General features: G+C 42.2%; 3 protein-coding genes across 3 annotated transcripts; all 3 read left to right on the top strand.

Annotated features, from left to right (window-relative positions):
- The first annotated feature begins 713 nt into the window (after nt 1-713).
- vps33a (VPS33A core subunit of CORVET and HOPS complexes) lies at nt 714-5,733 on the top strand. Its single transcript, XM_084025451.1, has 13 exons — nt 714-871; nt 1,152-1,217; nt 1,496-1,623; nt 1,726-1,912; nt 2,038-2,154; nt 2,247-2,421; nt 2,517-2,710; nt 3,264-3,390; nt 3,482-3,549; nt 3,740-3,877; nt 3,977-4,114; nt 4,200-4,368; nt 4,929-5,733. The coding sequence occupies exons 1-13, from the start codon at nt 770-772 to the stop codon at nt 5,120-5,122; spliced, it is 1,803 nt and encodes a 600-aa protein (XP_083881577.1). The 5' UTR covers nt 714-769; the 3' UTR covers nt 5,123-5,733.
- A 3,052-nt stretch (nt 5,734-8,785) lies between these two features.
- On the top strand, nt 8,786-17,815 carry ppp2r2aa (protein phosphatase 2, regulatory subunit B, alpha a). The gene is made up of 10 exons (XM_084025315.1): nt 8,786-9,033; nt 9,404-9,481; nt 10,836-10,933; nt 11,082-11,247; nt 11,368-11,480; nt 11,650-11,827; nt 12,057-12,221; nt 13,299-13,468; nt 13,610-13,701; nt 14,143-17,815. Exons 1-10 carry the CDS (start codon nt 9,027-9,029, stop codon nt 14,420-14,422), a joined length of 1,347 nt encoding a protein of 448 aa, XP_083881441.1. The 5' UTR covers nt 8,786-9,026; the 3' UTR covers nt 14,423-17,815.
- Nucleotides 17,816-18,285: 470 nt separating this feature from the next.
- On the top strand, nt 18,286-21,573 carry bnip3la (BCL2 interacting protein 3 like a). Its single transcript, XM_084025019.1, has 6 exons — nt 18,286-18,381; nt 19,468-19,744; nt 19,827-19,908; nt 19,997-20,103; nt 20,192-20,341; nt 20,517-21,573. Exons 1-6 carry the CDS (start codon nt 18,330-18,332, stop codon nt 20,563-20,565), a joined length of 717 nt encoding a protein of 238 aa, XP_083881145.1. The 5' UTR covers nt 18,286-18,329; the 3' UTR covers nt 20,566-21,573.
- The last annotated feature ends 38 nt before the right edge of the window (nt 21,574-21,611 follow it).

Here is a 21,611-nt window from a genome sequence, read left to right as displayed (position 1 = left end):
TATAGTCATCCTCATACATTTTTCTTTTTATTTGTGTTTATTTTTTATATTTATATTAAGAAATAGTAAGCTAATTATATAGCATAAGTTGGGTAGCCTATGTATAGTATTTTGTAGCAACTATTTAATAAATTAAAAATACAAAAAAAATCCCCACTGAAATTCTTATATCAATGGTTCAATTATAAGAGCAGAACTCCACTTTGATTCTAACTGTGCAGCCGTTGCGCCATCTAATGGATTTAGTGTTCATTGCACCAAAGAAAGAATGAAACGTGCCCCGTTTGCTTCATTACAAAATAAACTAATATGTAACACGAGTGCAATCGGTATAAAACACGCAAAACCCCAAGTTATGTACAAGTACTTTGTATTTACGTCAATATAAGCAGAGTATTTAGCGGTTACAGTGAATGTTTGCCACACCTACACACGGGCAAAGACTGGAGGCGAAGTACTCTTTTCGTACTTCCGTATTCGCTTCACTGTTAACGGTCATTTTTAACGAGCTTCTAATTTGCTGCCGCAAGTGAAAGGTGGATGGCTAACCCGTTGCCTAGTTACCGTCACTTATGATCATTTCCGGTAGTAAGCGAGTCTAAACAAACTGTGTGAAAGAATTCGTTTTTGATTTTCGTTTTTGAGTTGGTTGTATCGGGAGAACTATCTTGACACTGCGTCCTCTTTGATCACGTGATTCAGCGTTACCACTGTAGTCACCTGATTTGTTGTGTTGCTGCTGCTGCTGCTGCATCTGAAGAAGAGAAACATGGCTGCCCACCTGTCCTACGGCAGAGTAAATTTAAACATTTTGAGAGAAGCGGCTCGAAAGGAGCTTCGGGAGTTTTTGGACAAATGTGCGGGAAGCAAGGTAACAGGAAAAAAAGACAACATGGCCGAAACAGCGAGAGTTAGCTAGCATTTAAGCTAGTCCCTCTTGGAGCTGTCAACGGTCGGCAAAAAACACACGCAGCTTATGTTTCAATGTTAATATCATTCAATGTAAATGTGATTTAAACACTACATCTGATACAAGCTAACGTCACAGGCCTGTCTTCATGCTACACATTAATGTATTATTACAACTGTTAGCTAACGGCTAAACATAAATAAATACTGATGCACATTTTTATCGTACCTTTGCTCTTTAGGCCATAGTTTGGGATGAATATCTGACGGGACCTTTTGGACTCATAGCTCAGTACTCTCTACTGAAGGTAAGTGCTTCCTGTACACAGCTTTTCTATTGTTAAGTCAAGATCATGTACCAGCCGTCAAAGGCACAGTATTGGTTAAATTGTGTGTTGTTTACATCTGGTCTACTGTTACAGTACAGTTCTGCTGCCCTAATTGTTTTTATTTGTCTCAAATATATTTATGCCACTCAGATTTCGTTCTATTGTTGTCTGACTCTCAATATAGTGACAATAAAACTACTACTATTTCATCAAGGTTGAAAATATCAACCTTATGTTGTTTATTGTTTTTTTTCCAGGAACATGAAGTGGAAAAGATGTTCACTCTCAAGAGTGGCCGGCTGCCCTCTGCAGACGTCAAAAACATCATCTTCTTTGTCCGTCCCAGACTGGAGCTGATGGACATCATTGCCGAGAACGTATTCAGGTCTGTTTTTTTTTTCTTCTTTTGTTCATTTTAACCCATGCAGTGCTAAAAGGCCATTTCCGTTTTAACGCTTTTTTTTGTCCTGGATTGTCGCGCCTTCAGCGAGGACAAGATGCACTCGTCACGAGACTTCCACATCTTGTTTGTGCCTCGGCGGAGCATGCTGTGCGAGCAGCGGCTGAAGGAGCAGGGCGTGCTGGCCTCCTTCATCAACATCGACGAGTACATCCTGGACCTGATCCCCTATGACGGCGACCTGCTGTCCATGGAGTACGAAAGTGCTTTCAGGGTGTGTTCAACTTCCCACGTATACGTCAACTGAAAGTATCTATATGTTTGTGTTATAAGTGGATTATTAGAATTTCCACCTCCTTACCTGTCATGATGTGTGTTTTGCTGTCCTGTCTCTTGCAGGAGTGCTACCTAGAAAACGACCAAACAAGCCTTTACCACACAGCCAAGGGCCTCATGACCTTACAGGCGCTGTACGGCACCATTCCGCAGATATACGGAAAAGGAGAATGTGCTCGGGTACGTGTGCGCTACGGATCATTTCACATGACAACTGATGATCGGTGTTATTTTTTCTTTTAAACTGTTAGATTCTTTCTGCTTGTTCGCAGCATGTTGCCAACATGATGCTGAGGATGAAGAGGGAGTTTGCCGGCAGTCAGAATCAGATCCTGCCCGTGTTCGACACTCTGCTCCTCCTGGATCGGAACGTTGACCTGCTCACCCCTCTGGCAACGCAGCTCACCTATGAGGGCCTCATTGACGAGATCTACGGCATCACCAACGGTCAGGATAAAACCTTTTTTGACTCCCCGTTATCTTAAATTTGCGTATGTTTTTTTTATTCTCATCCTTCAGTCCTTTTTTTACTCAACTCGCAGGTTACGTCAAGTTGCCTCCCGAGAAGTTTGCGCAGAAGAAGCAAGGCGAGGGGAGTAAAGATTTACCCACAGAGCCCAAGAAGTTGCAGCTCAACTCGGCAGAGGAGCTGTATGCGGAAATACGGGACAAAAACTTCAACGCTGTCGGAGCAGCGCTCAGCAAGAAGGCCAAAATCATCTCGGCAGCCTTTGAGGTCGGTCTTGCCTCATCTTTGCATATTTGCCTGCTCTAAAATGATTATAGTGTAATGTTTGGTACAAGAATGTTTTTAAAAAATAAATGTAGACGCCTGGGGCTTCCAGGATCACTTTCAGGCATCCTGTCTGATCTGATTGTAATCTCTCTGATCATTTTACCACAAAGGTCACAACAGGAATCCATGATGTTAGGGAAATGGTGACAATCACGTAGAGATAAGATAAAGTCTTAATTGATCAAGCCGAGTGCTTAACGAGGCTAAACATATTACCATTCTCTCATCAGCTCAGAACTCAGGTAAATTGATTGTAATATAATCTATGTTAGTAGAGAAAGGGTGTTTTTAACCCTGTAAAGCAGTGAGCATGATCAGGCACTTCAACCTGTTTAACATCTACTTTGAGGTCCTGCTGTGCCGATTGATTGAATTTCTGCTGAGATAAATTAGATCCCATCCTTTTTAAATGCCGTTTTTCTGAGCTGCAGTGTCAAACGTAACAGCGCTACAAGTGAAGTCATATATTTTTATTTATTTTTTTGTCTTTCAGGAGCGCCACAACGCTAAAACAGTGGGTGAAATAAAGCAGTTTGTGTCTCAGCTGCCTCACATGCAGGCAGCTCGAAGCTCGCTGGCCAATCACACGTCAATAGCAGAGCTGATCAAGGACATCACCAGTGCGTCAATACGCCTTTTCATTTTCATCCGTTTGTATTTTAGACTGCTACTCACAACATATTGTCGTCATAATTACATCTCTTATTTCAGCATCTGAGGCCTTCTTTGATAATCTAACAGTGGAGCAGGAGTTTATGACTGGAGTCGACACAGACAAGGTATTCTTCATCCTTATGTGTTGTTTTTCCAAAGCTAATTTGTCATATTTCTCACATCAGTATGTACAGATATGGTCTCATGTGCTTTTATGGCAGTTTTTTAAATCCTCAAAATAATAGCAAAAGTGTTGTTGGTAATTTTCATCCGTGGGATCTTTATAGTTCGGATGAATGTCATTTTACTATCCAGGTGAACACGTATATAGAAGACTGCATTGCTCAAAAGGATCCGCTGATAAAGATCCTGCGTCTGGTGTGTATGCAGTCAGTCTGCAACAACGGCCTCAAGCAGAAGGTGTTCGACTACTATAAAAGGGAGATTCTTCAGGTAAAGTCTAAGACATTGTTTTCTGGTGGCGGTGTCTTCTTGGTGCCCAGAACATTCCTTCTATGACCTAATGCCCTTTTTCTTTTGTCTTTTGTGAAGACGTATGGCTATGAACACATCCTAACACTGAACAACCTCGAGAAGGCGAGTCTTTTGAAGCCACAGACAAACTCGAGGAATAACTACCCCACTATAAGGAAAACTCTCAAACTGTGGATGGAGGACGCCAATGAGCAGGTACAAGATTTATTAAACGAAGAAAAAGACTCTGACGATTAAACACGTACACAGAATGACAGTCATGGTTTTTTTCCCCCCTCAGAATCCCAACGACATCTCCTACGTGTACAGCGGCTACGCTCCACTAAGCATCCGACTGACCCAGGTCTTGGCCAGGCCCGGGTGGCGGAGCATCGAAGAGGTGCTGAAGATGCTCCCGGGTCCACACTTTGAGGAGAGACAGCAGCTGCCTGCTGGGCTTCACAAGAAACGTAAGTGCCAACTAGGTCTGCTGTCTGCTGGCCAAACAGATTAAAAGCACTTCCGGCCTGCTGCGTGTTGATAAGACACGAGGCTTTTGTTTCTGTTGAGGTCAAATGTTTAACGGCAGCAGATTGATGGCGCAAAGCTGACAATACCACAGAGCAGCTGTCTGTGTTGAAGAGAAGGCTAGATAAAAAACACCAGTGCTTCCCTTCGGTTTGCCCTCCGTCATTTCATCTTGGCAGTAGTAGGTGTTACTCATGTGAATAATGAATTTAATTACGCACTCTATTTGAAATGTGCTAATAAGAACAGTGAGGCATGAGACAGTTGACTTGTTTCTACATGTCTGCTTATATTGGATTTTAAATGGAAGGTGGTGATAATAGGACATTCTCATCTAGGGGGAGGATGACGGCTAAATTACTGTTTTCACACAAATTTTGTACGGACTTGTCCTTCCTTTTTATGTTTGGATGCATTTTGTTAAAGTGAGACACGGCAGATATTTGATCATAGCGCTGGTTAATTTAGCTTTTATATTATTTATTTTTTTACCGTGGTGCAGGTCAGCACGGCGAGAATCGGACAACGCTGGTGTTCTTCCTCGGCGGGGTTTCCTACGCAGAAATAGCCGCTCTACGTTTCCTCTCTCAAATGGAGGACAGCGGAATGGAGTACATCATAGCCACCACAAAACTCTTAAACGGTACAACCTGGATCAAATCCCTCATGGACCGGCCTGAATCCCAGACCTCCTGAGTCACCTGCTGCTTGCACACCTGGCCACATCAAACACCCCCTCCATCCATCAGAAAACCTCAGCTGCTGGTTTTTTTTATTTTTTTTTATGTCCATATCTGTGTGCTGCAGGTGTTTCATTGATGTCTGAGCAACAACATGCTCTTTAAAGGATCCCTGTGGGTGTTTTTATTTTTTCCGCATTACTGACCAAAATGCATTGTGTATCCTTGAGCACATTTGCAAAGATGATTTACGGAATACTTTAAATCGTGCATTGTTATTGCCAGGTTTCACGTTCCCTGCAGCCTTGTGCATGATGCAAACAAGGCATTGACCAACTTGTAAGAACGTTGCTCCGTCGTGCTTCTAGTGGTCAGAAAGTCCACAGGGTGCATATATAGTTGTTGTTTTTCCAGTCCTTGATTTGCACCCAGACAATATAATAAAGAGCCGGTTCAATGCTGCTGTTTATCCTTCATGCCTTTGTACTGGCTATGTTTCCATCACAGAGGTTGTTACTGTGAAGCTACTGTAAATATGTATGTATGATTTAAAATCTTTGGGACGTTGGAGAAGATGTTTCAGCTTTCTGTGGCCTTTGCTGGGCCAAAAATAGATAAATAAAAGTCTTTGCTAACTGAAATTGCTTATTGTTTACTGGATGATTCTTGAAAAAAAAAAAACGCTGATTGTAATCAGGGGGAGCAGATGAAAGGCAGGGATGAGGAGTGTATCCGTCTGCAGTGGTCCGGGCTCTCTGAAGGAGCAATTAGCGCAGTAACAGGCCTCCCGATCGGCCGATAATGGCCCTGCGCTGTCTGGAGGGCTCAGCCCACGATGGGCCAGTGATTTGACAGTGCACGACACTGATTGAATTAGGAGGCCATTTGCTCCGTGTTCCGGTAGAGGGTAACTGTGCTGTACGGGAGGGTGTCTGATATCTGTTTCAGTCAATACCTCCTCCGTGCCTTTCACTGGCAACATAGGGAGACCTGTTCACAGAAACTCCGATATTTTGGTGAACTGTTCTCAGGTGGATCTATGTTCGTTTCCTCCACGTTGATTGATCGGCTTGACTTTGTAAAACCTGCTTTTGCTTCAGTTAATTAAGAAAATACTGTGAATTTTGCTTGATGGCAAACATACCATCCCTTTTATATGGCGGAGCAGGTGCACCGAAGACTTAAACTCCCATTAGATCAATCCCAGGGGGATTGGGATCTGTGATCATCAGTTATTGCTTTTGGCTCCTCCTCTGCCATAAGGGCTTGTAACACTCAAGGCAGAGCACACAGACTTGGACTTCAGGGCTGGGAGAACAGGAGACCCACTCTATGATCAGTTCCTGCCTCAACAACACCAAGGTATGATTGGTTTGAGTTCTTCTTTTTACTATATTTATTATGTTTTATGATATAAATTATGTCTGGAGCTTTTTTGTTGTGTTTAAGTCTGTTACCCGGACGAAATATGAACACGTTTTTTTGATAAAACTGACTACATTGTATTAACAAAACTGTCAAATCTGACTCCAATACGGCTCACATATGAGCTTGGCTGGAACTTATATATAATATCCGATGTTACTGCATATATACAAATCTACGGGCTCAAACTATCTGAAGACATAATGGAGGCTGATGTTCAACATGCTGGTGTAGTTTGTGACTATCCACAAACAGAAAAATCAATACTGAAGCCACTTAGTGTAATTTACAGATAAATTATTAATGGTGGTTTTGTGACAACAGAGCGTCTACAAGGCTCAAACGGGTCAATTTGCACCTCTGATGTAAATAAACTTGGACACAGTTAATAATACATAAAGCACCAAAATTAAAGCATTTTTTATTGCTTTTTTTTGTCTTATTTAATTTAATAATTTAGAGCATTCCCTTATCATGTTTAAATGAACTTTCAGACATTTGTTGTGTTCTAGTCTCTTATATTCTGACCTGAAATCTGTGTTTTTTGCAGGATGGGTCGAGGTGAGAACATGGGACACCTTGCTCAACCTGGTCGCAGGCAGAAGACCCAGCCGGACCCTCTGGACGTGGACCCTTTGTTTATCCGCTTCCTCCGGACATTCAAGGAAGTCCTCAAATTTGTTCTCTTCAGCTACACTGTGCTGTTTGGGGCTTTGCTCCTCGCCAGATGGACCACCTTCTTCATGGTGGGGAAGTGAGAAGACCGAGTTCTGGGACTTGATCGGGTTCTCTCGGGATGTGTGGTCCATGCACTTCCTATAAACCCTTAATATTTCCGCTCACAACAATAACAGCTGGAGTAATCGTGTTTGCTTCTTTATGTGATTTCCCCTCTGCAGTATTGCTCACAGCTTTTGTGCGTTTTTTATTTTTTTATTTCTCTGTAATCCAAACAGGATTTTGCAGGCATATAGAGCAACTGTGTAAACTGTGATATCGGCTGCAAAATGACCACAGTGACGCTGCATAAAACATGTTTGTGTGGTTGTGTAGCGTACAGAAAAACAGTATTGTGTATTCTTGATTGATGAAAGCTTGAAAGCTGTTTTTACCCTTCGGAAACATGTAAAATTCGACCAACAAAACAACAAAATAAGGGATATAAGCAGTGTCAACATCAGCTGTTATAGTGACTAATTATAGTGACTTATTTCTCCTGAATGAATCGGTGGAAAAAAGCTGTCCTTTCTTGTGAGTCTGGGGAAGGTGAATCACCAGACGGGCCCCAGGCTCCCAGAGGGCATGAAGGTTTAATGTATAGGAGTTTATTTATTTATTTAGGCTAATAAATTGCACATGGAGGACACGTTGATGAATCATTAATAACTAAATTAATTGTAGCTCATTTCTATTTAGCTGCTTTACATACACAGCTGCTTGTCACGCTTTTATATGTTACATTTAAATCTAACAGAGACTGTTATGTTAATATTTTTAGTAGGCCTAACATGTGACAATTTAAAGTGTCTGTTATGACAAATGAATGAACTTCGGTGAGCATATATAGCACCCATGCAGCCTTTCCATAGCAGCATCCCCCCGAAAACGGACGAGCAACACCTGCAAGAAGCTAGCAGGTCCTTCTGGAACTTCAGTGGCAGAGGCACCGGAAGTCCTTTTTTGGTGTTTTATGGATGCCAAATGTATTCAATTATTATTGTTGACAAAAGTGCAATGGGCTATATTATTAATTATGTATGAAGGACCTTTAATTTCACTTGATTGTTATATTTTGAAATGTTAAAAGTAACTGCTATTTTTTCTAAATTAAACTTTATTTGAAATCTAGTTTTTCCCCGGCTCACTTTTTTTTTTTTGCCGTGTGTGATTCCCGAAAGTAACCATGCGCGCACGTGTTTGTTCGATATCAATCACGGAGACAATCCGCGCGGGCGGGGTTTGGGCCTTACGGCGGTTTTCTAAATAAAATAAAGTCCTTATAAATGTAAATTAAATATTAAACGTGCTATAAGAGAATCAAACGTGTGTTCTCCGGGGACAGGAGTGAGACCCGGGTCTCTGGCGGCTCGGGAGTCCGTCGGATTAAAATGTCCCGGTGCAACCTCACCGCTCTCCGTCTGATGCCTGCCGAACGCCGCCCGCGTTGCGCCATTTTGAAATCCTGCTGGTGGGGAGAGGCAGAGGAGGAGGCGGCGAGGGAAATCTCAAAGTAGAGTGCAAAGTCTGACACCCAGTACGGCGAGATCGTAGTTTACTTTATTTGGTTTAAAAACGGCTACGCGCTTGTCTACGTCCACTGGGCCGGCGACGTGTTTGTGTTGGATTTAACGTACGTTCACGAAGCGGCGCTGCCCCCTCCGGGTTTTGTTCCTCGGTCCGAACCAGACCCAGCCCGACCCGGGTCAGCAGCACTGCTCCGAGACCAGGGCCCGAGCCCCGCTACAGAGACAAGACTCTGTCGTGAGTCGCTCACCATGGCAGGTAAACAAACAACGACACGGGGAGCTAAAAGACGGCTGGAGTGTGTGAGGTTTAATTATTATTCAGCGGTTAATATGATGATGTTTGTCTCTGTTGTGGTTGACCAGCGCAGGCTAGCCAGCTAGCTAGCGAGCTAACGGGCTAGCACACCTCCAAGATGCTAGTGTAACGTTATGACAGTGGAAGCGAGAGTTCTGCCAAAAAAAACAACTATATTAACTGTGTTTGGCATAAACTACACCAGATTAAAATGTGTAATAAATATTCAATGTTGTTCTTCACCTCACTGATTGTTAGCTAGCTAACTAGCTCGTGTGAAGTTGTGTCGGTGCGTTTTAAAAACGTTGTTTTTTTGTGTGTTTTCGTGCAGGAGCCGGTGGTGGGAACACTGATGTGCAATGGTGTTTTTCCCAAGTCAAAGGAGCGATAGATGACGACGTCGCTGAAGGTAAGGGAGTCCATGCGGTGGTCGCCGAGCAGCTGCTAGCATGCATCCTGTGCATGATGGCTGCAAGGCTACTGCCATTTTTTGGCTTTAATTGCTATTTTATAGCATAAACCGGTCATTAAGGATCATTAGTGTTGCTTGATTGTCCCTTTGGCATTTTAACAGGCTGGTAAAACTGCTGCAAAATGTAAGCAGTCACTACTTACACACACACACACACACACACACACACACACACACACACACACACACACACACAGAGTCGTGGTCTAGTAATGTTTGCACATCAGGTTTTTACCTCTGCGGGGCAACAAGGGCATTTCCTAAAACAAGTATGAAGTTATTGATCCAGTGCCTTTTTTTTATTAAGGTTGACGAATCAGTTTCCTTTGATTCAACTTCTCCCAGTCTGGGATTAATAAACTTATTCTATTCTATTAAAATGTGTTGCACAGTGGAGATTAATTTCTTACTTGAGACTTCTACTGCAAACGCACAACACAATGGAGGTGAAATTAAAAACGCTGTCTTGGTTACACAGACTAATAACTTTGGATAATCCACATTCAGGACAGATTTCATTTAATTATACATTACCACTACTATGTGGTTATGTATAATTGAAGGACAGGTTTCATTTAATTATACATTACCACATATTAGAGTTCCCTGCTAGAAACCACAGATGAGGATGTTCAAGTGCCTGCAGTGAGGAAGATCTTGTTTCTGATTTGAACTAGGTGATGTGTGTGTGTATATATACATATCTTACACATTGCAGACATTGGTTTTTACTCATATATGAAAAGAAGAAAAAAACCTTTTCTGATTGTCCATCAAGTTAATTCAACAGTGCCCTAAACACCTATGTTTACAGTAGATGATTTACTTTGTGTGTGTAATGACTACACGGTTGTTTACTGTAAGCTTTGCTTGAGAACAAGTATAAATGTGATGCTCTCCTTGTGCCGATACATAGCGGTACACACGGGCTGAAAACACCACAATACTGAAACGCTTTCTTTCACTCTGCCCTCTTCTGCATTCTGAGTTTGTGTGGAGTCAGATCGTATCAGGCACTTTGTCCTGTTTAAAAGAGGAACAACACTGTGGTCTATATTAAGGATTAGCTCAGAATAGTGCCAGCCTCTAAATGGGGATTGATTGTTGTATTGTTGGATCTGATTGCTCATCTCTGAAAAGTACTGCAAGTGGCACGTTTTTGTCCTCCAAATAGTGTTCAGACTTGACTTTTTTTAATATATGTATACATATAGCTCCCCACTACAGTAGCAAATTGATCTTTGGTGCTTAATTAAAAAAAAATGATGATGACATTGTTCCTTATTGACAGCTGACATCATATCTACTGTTGAATTCAACCACTCTGGGGAGCTGCTAGCCACTGGGGACAAGGGGGGTCGTGTTGTCATCTTTCAGCAGGAGCCAGAGGTAAGTGTTGGTGACTCACCGAACTGAACTATAAGACACTGTGGCTTTTGATCATATGCCAGCTGAAATACCGGCTTTTCCTCTCAGAATTGGTATATTTCTTGCATACGTGAATTTAACTCTGATCTGGGGTCTGTCATTGTTTTAGAGCAAGAACCAGCCACTGTGCAGAGGAGAGTACAATGTTTACAGCACCTTCCAGAGCCACGAGCCCGAGTTTGACTATCTGAAAAGCCTCGAGATCGAGGAGAAGATCAACAAGATCCGATGGTTGCCTCAGAAGAACGCAGCGCAGTTTCTCTTGTCTACGAACGGTCAGTAAACCAGAGTATTCTAATACAATTTATGAGTTTAGCTAATTTAAGCAGAAAACCTTTTCATCTCACACAGATGAGCTTTTTTTTTCATCATCTCTGCTCTTTTCTCATTGGCAGATAAAACCATAAAGCTGTGGAAGATTAGTGAACGTGACAAGAGACCAGAGGGCTACAATTTAAAGGAAGAGGACGGGCGATACAGAGATTTCAATACTGTCACAACACTACGGGTGTGTATGAATTGCTGTATTTTTTTGTGCCTGTTTGGGGAGGGAAATACTTAAAAAAAAAAAAAAAAAAAAAGGCCTAATTGCATCCATAATTGCAGCTTATAAAAGAGGACAATAATGATTACCACAAGTTTTCACTGACCTTAATGTGATCCGCTCCTCTCCTCAGGTACCAATCTTCAGGCCCATGGACCTGATGGTGGAAGCCAGCCCGAGACGAGTGTTTGCGAATGCTCACACCTACCACATCAACTCCATCTCAGTCAACAGTGATTGTGAGACATACCTGTCTGCGGATGACCTGCGCGTTAACCTATGGAATCTGGAGATCAACGACCGCAGCTTCAGTATCCTTTTTTATGTTCTTTAATTTCACGGCACACTAAGTTTATGAACAAAATCGTAATTTAGTGTCCAAAGTGTCATATGTGATTCCACCACCAGATGTCCCCCTAAGTAAGGATTTTTCAACTTAAACAGTAGCTCTATTATAGGCTGGTCTAATTCTGCAACTAATAAAAAAATGTTTTATTTATTTTGGTGGGAATGTTTTGACCTTAACCTCGCTTCCTTCAGATATTGTTGACATTAAGCCAGCCAATATGGAGGAGTTGACCGAGGTGATCACAGCAGCAGAGTTCCACCCCAACCAATGCAACACTTTTGTCTACAGCAGCAGCAAGGGCACCATCCGCTTGTGTGACATGAGGGCATCAGCGCTGTGTGACAAGCACGCCAAACGTAAGCCGACTTCAACTCATGCTTTGGGTCTGCAGGGGAGCCCTTAAATTCTGAAAAGAAAAAAATAATTCTGTGAGCTTTCTTTAGTAGGAAAACAATGTTTTTGTGAGGCCAGTCTTACTGTGAAGGGCAATAGTATATTTATCAACCATATGTTGAGTAGAGTGGCGTTCATGTGTTGGACATTTGTGTGGGATTTCTAACAGCTGAGCAGCAACATCTGCCAAGAAATCTGCTTTTAAATAAGCTTCCAGTTTCCTGAGGCAAAGTCCCAATTAGTCAGGAAGCGTACAACACATCAGTGATCTTAACCTTGCTCTGTGAAGGGCTGAGGAACAGCTTTGCACCGGCAGGAAAGTTAATTGTAATGAGGTAGAAGTGTAATTAGCTTAAACACGGCACACCTGTGTGAGCTCAATAGTCATGGGAGATATTAGGACTTCTCACAGTAGGAAATAGCACAGGTGTAAATAATGAAATTAATGCCTGAATTCCATTACGCTGCTTTGATTTCAGTGTGCTGGTGGTTTAATAAATGCTGGCTCACTGTCATTCTCACTGTAACACTTCAGTAGAACAGAGCCGTCATTAGTAACACTTGTGCTTTTCCTATTATCACCAGTCAAAATGTGTTCTGTGAAAAAAGGCTATTTGCTAAAAAATGAATTACTTGTTGCTCTCAACAGTTTGCGGCAGAAGTAGCTGAACATGTTGATATTTAATGTGTGCACAGGATTTAGATAAAAGAGAGGAGCCGTGAGGTTAAGAAGTGAATAAAGAGTCAGCCTCATATGGGAGGTTGCCAGTGCTCTCCCCATTATTTTAAAGCTGATACTTCTCTGCTATATTTTTTAGAGAATGCATGCTTGTAGAAACGTGATACATATGCTAATATGTTGTTACCAAAATTGTGGGACTGACAGAGACTGTCTGCAGCGACCAGACTATTAAAACATGAGCTGTATGTCTCTGCATTAAATTGTGCACAGCTATGTACAATTGTAGCCTGACATTCCAGTTAATGGATGTTGGGCAGGCCATACTAACGACGTGCATCACTTTCTTTTCTTTTTCAAGAGTTTGAAGAGCCAGAGGATCCAAACAATCGTTCGTTCTTCTCTGAAATCATCTCCTCCATCTCTGATGTGAAGTTCAGCCACAGCGGACGCTACATGATGACCCGCGACTACCTGTCCGTCAAAATCTGGGATCTCAACATGGAGTCCCGGCCAGTAGAGACATATCAGGTCTGTGGCTGTTGCCGTGTTGTTGCATCAGTTTCTTTCCTGCAGATAGTACGGCCTGACCCAATGATCCAGGTCTGTTTACGATTTGGCAATCTCCCCCTCTTGTAACTACAACACCTCTTCATCACGTTCTTTTAACAGGTGCATGAATATCTCAGGAGTAAATTGTGTTCACTCTACGAGAACGACTGCATCTTCGACAAGTTTGAGTGCTGTTGGAATGGGAACGACAGGTGAGTGTCTAATCTATTATGTTTATTATATCCGGGTCAAAAGATGCCTTTTTTTTAAGAACTGTGTTGCACGATGATACGATATCTACTCGGGGAGATATGGTAGTCACTGTTTTGATAGCAACATTTGCAAATTGGAAAGTCATCATGCCTTTTGAATTCCCCACACTTTTTAATAAACATGGCGCGTGCAAATGTTTTGGTCTGACCTTTAATTTGACGTAACTAAACTGGCCGACAACACTGGCCTTATCAAAGACTCTGGTTATCTGCTCGGTGCAGAGCACGAGGCTGCACACGATTTGGTTTCAGATGGGCTGTTGTGCATCGTGCTCCTGGTATCGATTCACGTCAGAGAACGACACGTGTTGGCTTTTTGATTAATTATCCGTCACTATCATAAAGTAGCGTGCCCCTCACTCACGCCCCGTCTTTTTGCAGCGTCGTGATGACCGGCTCCTACAACAACTTCTTCAGGATGTTTGACCGAGGCTATCGGCAGGACGTCACCCTGGAGGCGTCGCGGGAGAACAGCAAGCCGCGATCGGTCCTGAAACCTCGCAAAGTAAGCTCGGGTGGGAAGCGCAAAAAGGACGAGATCAGTGTAGACAGTCTGGACTTTAACAAGAAGATCCTGCACACTGCCTGGCATCCCCTGGACAACATCATAGCTGTGGCCACCACCAACAATCTGTACATATTCCAGGAGAAACTGAACTAGCGGTTGAAACGCTAGCATCTCAGTTCCCCACTGCTCTGAAACACACAAACAAACAATATCTGTCTTTCTTTTGCCTAAATCCCCAAGTCTTGGTATGATCTGCCCCTCGGTGACTTTATTATGTGTCGACAACAAACAGTGGCATTAACACAGCACATCCCAGCAGGCCATCGCAAAGCGCATGTCCCAGTGTGTATGACAAACGTATACATGCAGGGAGTTTGTAGATCGAGTCCAGAATTAGTGTCATGGGGGGGTTTCTCCACAAGGAGCACTCGGTTCACTAAGCTACCATTTGCAACTCCACTACATCCCAAAACCAAAGGGAAAAACGTGTTAAAGACACGTTTGGCTCGTTTGTTTTCTTTTATTTCTGTGCCATCGTGACATGATTCATGTGTAAAGTCAAGATTCTGTAGTTTAATTTGTTAGTTTTGAATAGGAAATTATTTCTACTGTTTTTTTTTTTGTCTTTCTGTCACCAAGTTCCTCTTTCTCGTGTCGGCCTGAAACATAAGCTGTCAACACTCCATGTTTGCCCCGAGTATCTGTCAAGTTGCCAAGTTCACTCACCACTTCTTTCCTTAAGAATGCTGTTTAAAGGACTATTCTCATGTTTTATCACGTTTTTTTTAAAGCTCATTCTCTATAAATGCATTACTGCTTACCAATCAGATGGTTTATACTCCTTTCGACACGCTGATCAAGTCGACTCACTTGAAACTGACTTGGTGTGTATTCCCTCAGTGAACTTTTTTTGTTTTGTCTTCAACAAAGTATTTGTTTGGTGACGTGCTGGGAAAACTCTTAACGTCACATCTGATACTAAAAGCCGGTTACCTGAACTCAAAATCTGACTAAATGTTCACTGAGATGCATCACTTCATTTTCAAGCCTGTTTGTTGATTTATGTTGTGCATTGAAATGGAAAATTAGGAAAAATCAAGCAGTAATGTCTTCATCATTTCTAGTTAATGGCCAAAAAAACCACCAATGTAGTCCTTTTTAACACTGTCCCAGGAACAGCGTCAGGTATTGTGATTTTTTTTTTTGGGAGATGAATGAGTGCTAATCATGCCAAAGCAAGCAGTCCTACAGTATAATTCTATAAAGCGATATTCATTTAACGCTGTCTCACGGGCATAATGGCGTGACGTAGCCTAATTCTCTAGTGGGCGGTGGCACCAAAAATCGAGCGCCGCTGCCAACTTTTCCCCCGCAAAGCCTGTCGTCGTGTTGTTGCAGATCTGATCGATCGCTTTAATCTCTGGATCTAGTTTCTGTTTGAGAGTTTTTTTTTTTTTTTATGATGTTTTGTACTGTACCTGATGCTAAAAGAAGAAGAATCACTATAGCTGATTTATTTTTGTATAAATTGAGGCAATAGGATTACAGTCTGATCACTGTAGTTTCTTTAGCTGTCTATCTCAGACTGATTGTAGATGGAAGGTCGCCCGATCCGGTGACCTTTTTTTGTCGTGACACTTTGGGACACTTTGTTCATTCAGGCGGGTATTTCTTTAAAAAAAAAAAAAAAAAAAAAAAGCTAGAGACTTTCTGTGACATCGAGGAGCCAGGGACGTTTTTCACATGAAAGAAAAGTACTTTTTTTTTTTTCTGGAGTCAGTACCTCTGTAGTCATAAGCACTATAACAATTTTATTTTTTTTTATTTGGCTGACTGTAAATGATGTTTGTGTAGAACTTCTTTTGGAGGATTCAGAGTTAGATTCTGAGTTAATTTGGATATTAGCGTTCTGTTTATGTGCCAGGGTTTTTTTTTGTTTTGTTCATGAATCGTTTTGCTCGCTGTGAAAGAATAAGACTCCCCCCGCGGGTCTAAATGGGGAAAGACATTTTAATCACCACATAAAGTAAAAACTGTTTAAATCACGTTCTCTAAAGCTAGTCAAGTCGGTTGACTAGCCAGTGTTACTGATTTTGAATTATTGTATGAAATGTCTTCTCTCTCCTGTGATGCAGGAGGACACAGACTTGATTATTTAAAACAAAAAAAAGAAAAAAAAGGAGAATTTGCAATGCACTTGGTTTGCAGATTGTTGTATGTAAATGGTCTTTGACTGTATTGAACATGTGGGGGAAAAATACTTTTTTTATTTGATTTTTTTATTTGCTCTTCTGTTTCCCTGCGACATTATGCTTTAGTCACACGCTGCCAATTCTCTTCTTGAGCAAACAGGTTTATTATAGCAGTTTCCCACTTCATTAAAGCTGTTTTTGATGACAGATTGAGCCATTGAATCAGGGCATGACGCATATATTGGTCCACTGGATCATTATGTAAGTTAATGAGTCGGTCCTACCTTTTTTTGGGAGGGGGGGGACTGATATCCAATCACTAGGATGCCACCAAAATAACCACCCATCTTCATCATCATCGTACGGTGGTGCTACGCTACTGTTGAGTGTTACTCTCTCAGGGCTCCGCTAATGTCCTCTAGTAATGAGATGCTTTTTCTTTCTTTTTTTCAACATTTTTGAAAAACTACTTTAATGTAGCGTCTGATGCAAAGGTTGTGTGAGGTTCTCTCAAGTAATTTGTCTCCTGTCATATATTTATATATGTACAAACCTGTATAATGTACCATTCCACAGTCGAGGGTGAACCAATCAACGGGGAGAGTTTTTCTGTTTTGAAAATATCAGTGACCTCATGTTGCCCTGTCATGCATTATAAGGAAGTGTTTACTCTGTTAATTTGTTCTTACAGCCTTTTTGTTTTGAGAATACAAAAATACGTGAACAGGAATGGCCGGTTTTCTTTGGGTTTTATAAAGCAGATCTTTGCAGATTCCACAGAGGCGATCATCACAGACTGTATGAAAACCAGTCACTGACATTCATATAAAGAAAATAAACACCTAACCAATAACTTTCTTCTTCACTTTTGCCCTCCATATTGTCCTCATGGGTATCGTTCAAGGCGTGAATCACAAAGATGTTCAGAATAACCCTTAATGCCTTTTTATTATAGCGCAAAGAAGACATAAGATAATCAAGTATGTTTCTTGGAGGTTTCCGGAGACTGCTCAGGGGAATTTACCGCTGCTCTGTGATCAAAACCTTCTACCTTAAATAAATGAATTAATAAAAAAAAGCAGCTTTTCAGGACTTTATTTAAAACTGCCTTGTATACAGGTAGATCCTACACTGAACACGATCCTTGGCTGAGTGAAACTTGCTTTAGTGATCGTGAAATCTCAAGGAAACGGCCTAAATTGAAGTTGAGGTTTTATTCCACTTGAAGCAGCATTATATATATATATATATATATATATATATACGTGTCTAATGTATCACAGGAGTTAAAATGCACTTTTTATTTTTTGTGAATTTCATTAATTTGTATGTTTTTGTTTATTTCTTTCAAGGGGATCTTGAATAAAGATTGTAGGAGAGTTTGGGGGGGAGGGGGGGGCTACAAAATGGTTAATTGTACAGCTATGTTTGTCTTTGTCAAAAATGGAATAAAGGACAATTTAGATGAAAAGTAATAAAGAATTTCAAACCTCAATTCTGACTAAAATTACCAATCTGCTTTATGGTTTGTGTATGGAAGTATAAAGGGCATGTATATGGGGAATGATCACGTGACTATAGACTTGGATCGAGATATTTGTTATTGAGTTTTGCTTCTATAAAAAAAAAAAAGGCCTAATAATAAATGTGCTTATATTATGCCCATTTAAGCACCACGTTTTTGAAGTGCTTTTAAAAGGACAAACATGTTTTAACAATGAAACAAACTGCCCATCACTGATCCAGGGCCTGCCTTTTGGTCTCTTATCTTGTCAGCAGTCCGGGCTGGACTCTGGACAGATTTGGCGCATGCGCACACCGCACCAGCAGCGCGTCATGTTGATGAATGCTAAAATTGGGTAGCCAACATGTCCACCGCTGCTGCTCAACAAAACAATAACGAGGAGCCCGGGCTTCACGGTACGTACGGCCGCCAGCTCTTCCGCGGCACCACGACGACGTTGGGTGTTCTCAGCGTGCGTGTCTGCGTGTTTCCGACGATGTTCGCTTCGTGTAGATTTTATTGTTAAAAGTTAACGTCGGCAACGGTATTTCCTCTTCTTCTAGGAGGGGCGGGAGGGCGACGTTGTGCGTCGTCGCCGCGAGCCAGCCAATCGCGTCGCGGCAGTTGTTTGAGTGACGGAAGGGGCAGCCAATCGCGCGGTCGTATTGGCGCTGGGCGGGCTCTAACCGGAATGAAAACAAGTTGGGACAAAAGACGGAATAAATGTTCCTTTTATTTCATGCTAATTAATAAAAAATAAAAAAAATCTCATAACACTCGCTCCTTGTGTCGTCGACCAGCCGTATTATTAAACAAAAAATATATATTCCAAAGGACTAATGTAGGATGTTGACTATTACAGCTTCGAAAACACATTTAAAAACACTAAACTAAAAAAAAAAAAAGGTGGGTCCCGGTCCAGAATTGACGAAAAGTGGTGCGTATATATATATATCTATATACACACAAATATACATATAGATGTGTGTGTTAACAATAAGTCTGCTGGAACAGCAACATGCCTGGACATCACAGTGCACACAGTTATGCAAGACTTCACATGAAAGCAGCGGTGATGACGACACACTGTCTGCAGACGGCTAGTCGGCCGTGCATACGTGGTGCGTCGTCGAAATGCATGCATTGTGTGTTATTTTTAGCGAGACGTGGCTGGGAAAGGCGTCTCGTGTTGTCATATAGATTGTGTGCTAATCCCGCTGGCTATACTAGATTACATAACCCCCCCCCATCAGTCCTGTCTGCTGGGAAGGAAATAAAATGTGCAAAGCTGTTTGTGGGGCAGTGGCACACAGAAATGCACGCTGTCGCCGATGCAGTGCGGTTCATTTGAATGCACCAGTGTCACTCAGTGGTGCAGGAAATGTAGGTCAGCTGTTTGCATCTGAATGGGGGGGGGGCAGCAGTGAGGCGTGTCTCTGCTGTGGTGAACACAACAAGCTGAATTTCCCCCATGTTGACCTTTTTTTTTTATGTTGCCAAAGGCTCCTGGGTAGAGCTGGAGCTGAATGGGAACCGGGGCGCGCAGCCCAACCTGCCAGAGACGCCTGCCGCCGCCGACGCCGCCGCAGACCAAATAAACGCAAACGCCAACATGAGTGAAACTCTGCAGACTTTGGAAGCGGTGCCGGAGAGCGACGAGACCCTGATCGGAGGACTGGAGCATGTGCCGTCGTCCTCCTCGATCCACAACGGGGACATGGAAAAGATCCTCCTGGATGCACAGCACGAATCCAGCCAGAGTAGCTCCTCCTGTGATAGGTGGGGATAAAAGCCGTTGTATGCACTTTAAAACTCAGCGTTTGGTGTTTAAACGTTGTATTTTTTCCATTTCTATTCACAGTCCACACAGGCCACCAAGTCCAGATGCCGATGAGGGCCAGATCACGTTTGATGTGGAGATGCCCAGCCCAAGAGACAGTCAGGTACAACAACACATTTAACTCTTTTTAAATGTCAACCCTTTTTCATTCCACCATAAAAACCCGAACTCCTTTCCCTCTGTGTTTGCAGTCGGAGGACGACGGTCCAGACAAGGACCGGGATGAAGACATCCTGATGAACAAAGAAGTAGACTGGGTCGCCGATTGGTCCAGCCGACCGGAGAACGTTCCACCAAAGTGAGCAAAGACTCCGGCGACTTCCAGGATCGTTCTATTCTAATGTCCGCTCGAGATATTTGTTGATATTTGACGGTTTCTTCGACAGGGAATTCCACTTCAGGCACCCCCGACGCTCGGTGTCTCTCAGCATGAGAAAGAGCGGAGTCATGAAGAAAGGCGGCATCTTCTCTGCCGAATTCCTCAAAGTCTTCATCCCCTCCTTGCTCATCTCGCACATTCTCGCTCTGGGCCTCGGGTGAGTCTGGAGTTCTTACGGTTCTGTTTTATCTCATCTGTAAGCTGTCCGCTCATACTTGGGCCTCATTTATAAAACCAATCGATATGGATTTATTTCCATACGCCCTTCATGTCTGCATTTGTTTTCCTTTAATGTCTGGATTTATTTATTAATGTGTTTTTCTCCCCTATAGGGTGTACATTGGGAAGAGAATTGCCACAGCCTCCACCAGCTCCTACTGAACAGAAGATGAAGCAGTGCCTGGATGTTTCCCCTCGTCTTCGAGGTCTACTCGACCATCCTCCCGTAGTCAAAGCTGTTTCTCTGCATCTGTTGTTCGGCCCACGTTTCCCCTTCCAGTCAGCGTTAAAATCCTCTCACGTTGTAGACGTAGCTCTAGAGTTTACACACCATCACATTTTGACACGGGGCAAAAAAAAACAAAAAAAAACATAAATTGTACCCAGCAGCTGCAAAACTATTAGTCACCCTGTTTAAATGAAAAGGGTTTTTATGTCGAGTGGCTTTCTGGGAGTTGAAGTTTTCTCCACTTGTTTTCATGTTATGTCACGAGGAATCGGGCCTTCTTCTTCCAAGCGCCGTCTCGGTCGGCACGAACCAAAAACAAATATGCGCCATTATTATCCGCAACAAATTTGAATTGGCTCTGGAAATAGAGGGGTCTTTTATCGCCTTAACTTTTGTGAGATAAACATTCGAGGTGCAGTTATTTGTGGGGGGAGTGGGGGGGGGGGGGGGGGGGCAAATGACGCTGCACAGTGGGATTGTTTTTTTAAATCCTACACATTTTCACGAATACGTTGTTTGTTGACTCCCGAGGGTTTTCTTTTTTTAAAAAGCTTTTTTTAAGGTTGAAGCATGAAGCGTAAACATTTCTAAGATATGATAGTGGAGCCTAGGGCGGATGGCAATTTACCAGGCCATATGCTATTTTATTTTTTATTTGTTTTTGCCTACATATCTTTTTCTTTGACCTAACATAGAAGCGATGGCAAAGTGCCAAAATTTGTATCTTTCACCGCTGCACATTGGTGATTTATCTGCGATTGTTTTTGTTTTATTATTTTCTGATTGAAATGTTTAGGTATTTAAAGACGTAGATGTGAAAAATAATTTAAACTGTGATCTGCCCCATGTAATAGACACCTCTTTGACTTCGTATACTTTGCTTATACATTGATAGAAATGCATATTATATCATCGTCATTACATAGCTTTGTGGCAGTGTACGTAATGTGTTATTTTTTTGTTTGTTGTCGTTTAATTG

This window comes from Eutrigla gurnardus (assembly GCF_963514095.1).
Source record: "Eutrigla gurnardus genome assembly, chromosome: 13".
NCBI classification, from domain to species: Eukaryota; Metazoa; Chordata; class Actinopteri; order Perciformes; family Triglidae; genus Eutrigla; species Eutrigla gurnardus.
The sequence above is the reverse complement of the archived record's forward strand: the minus strand, read 5'-3'. Positions and strand labels throughout refer to the sequence as shown.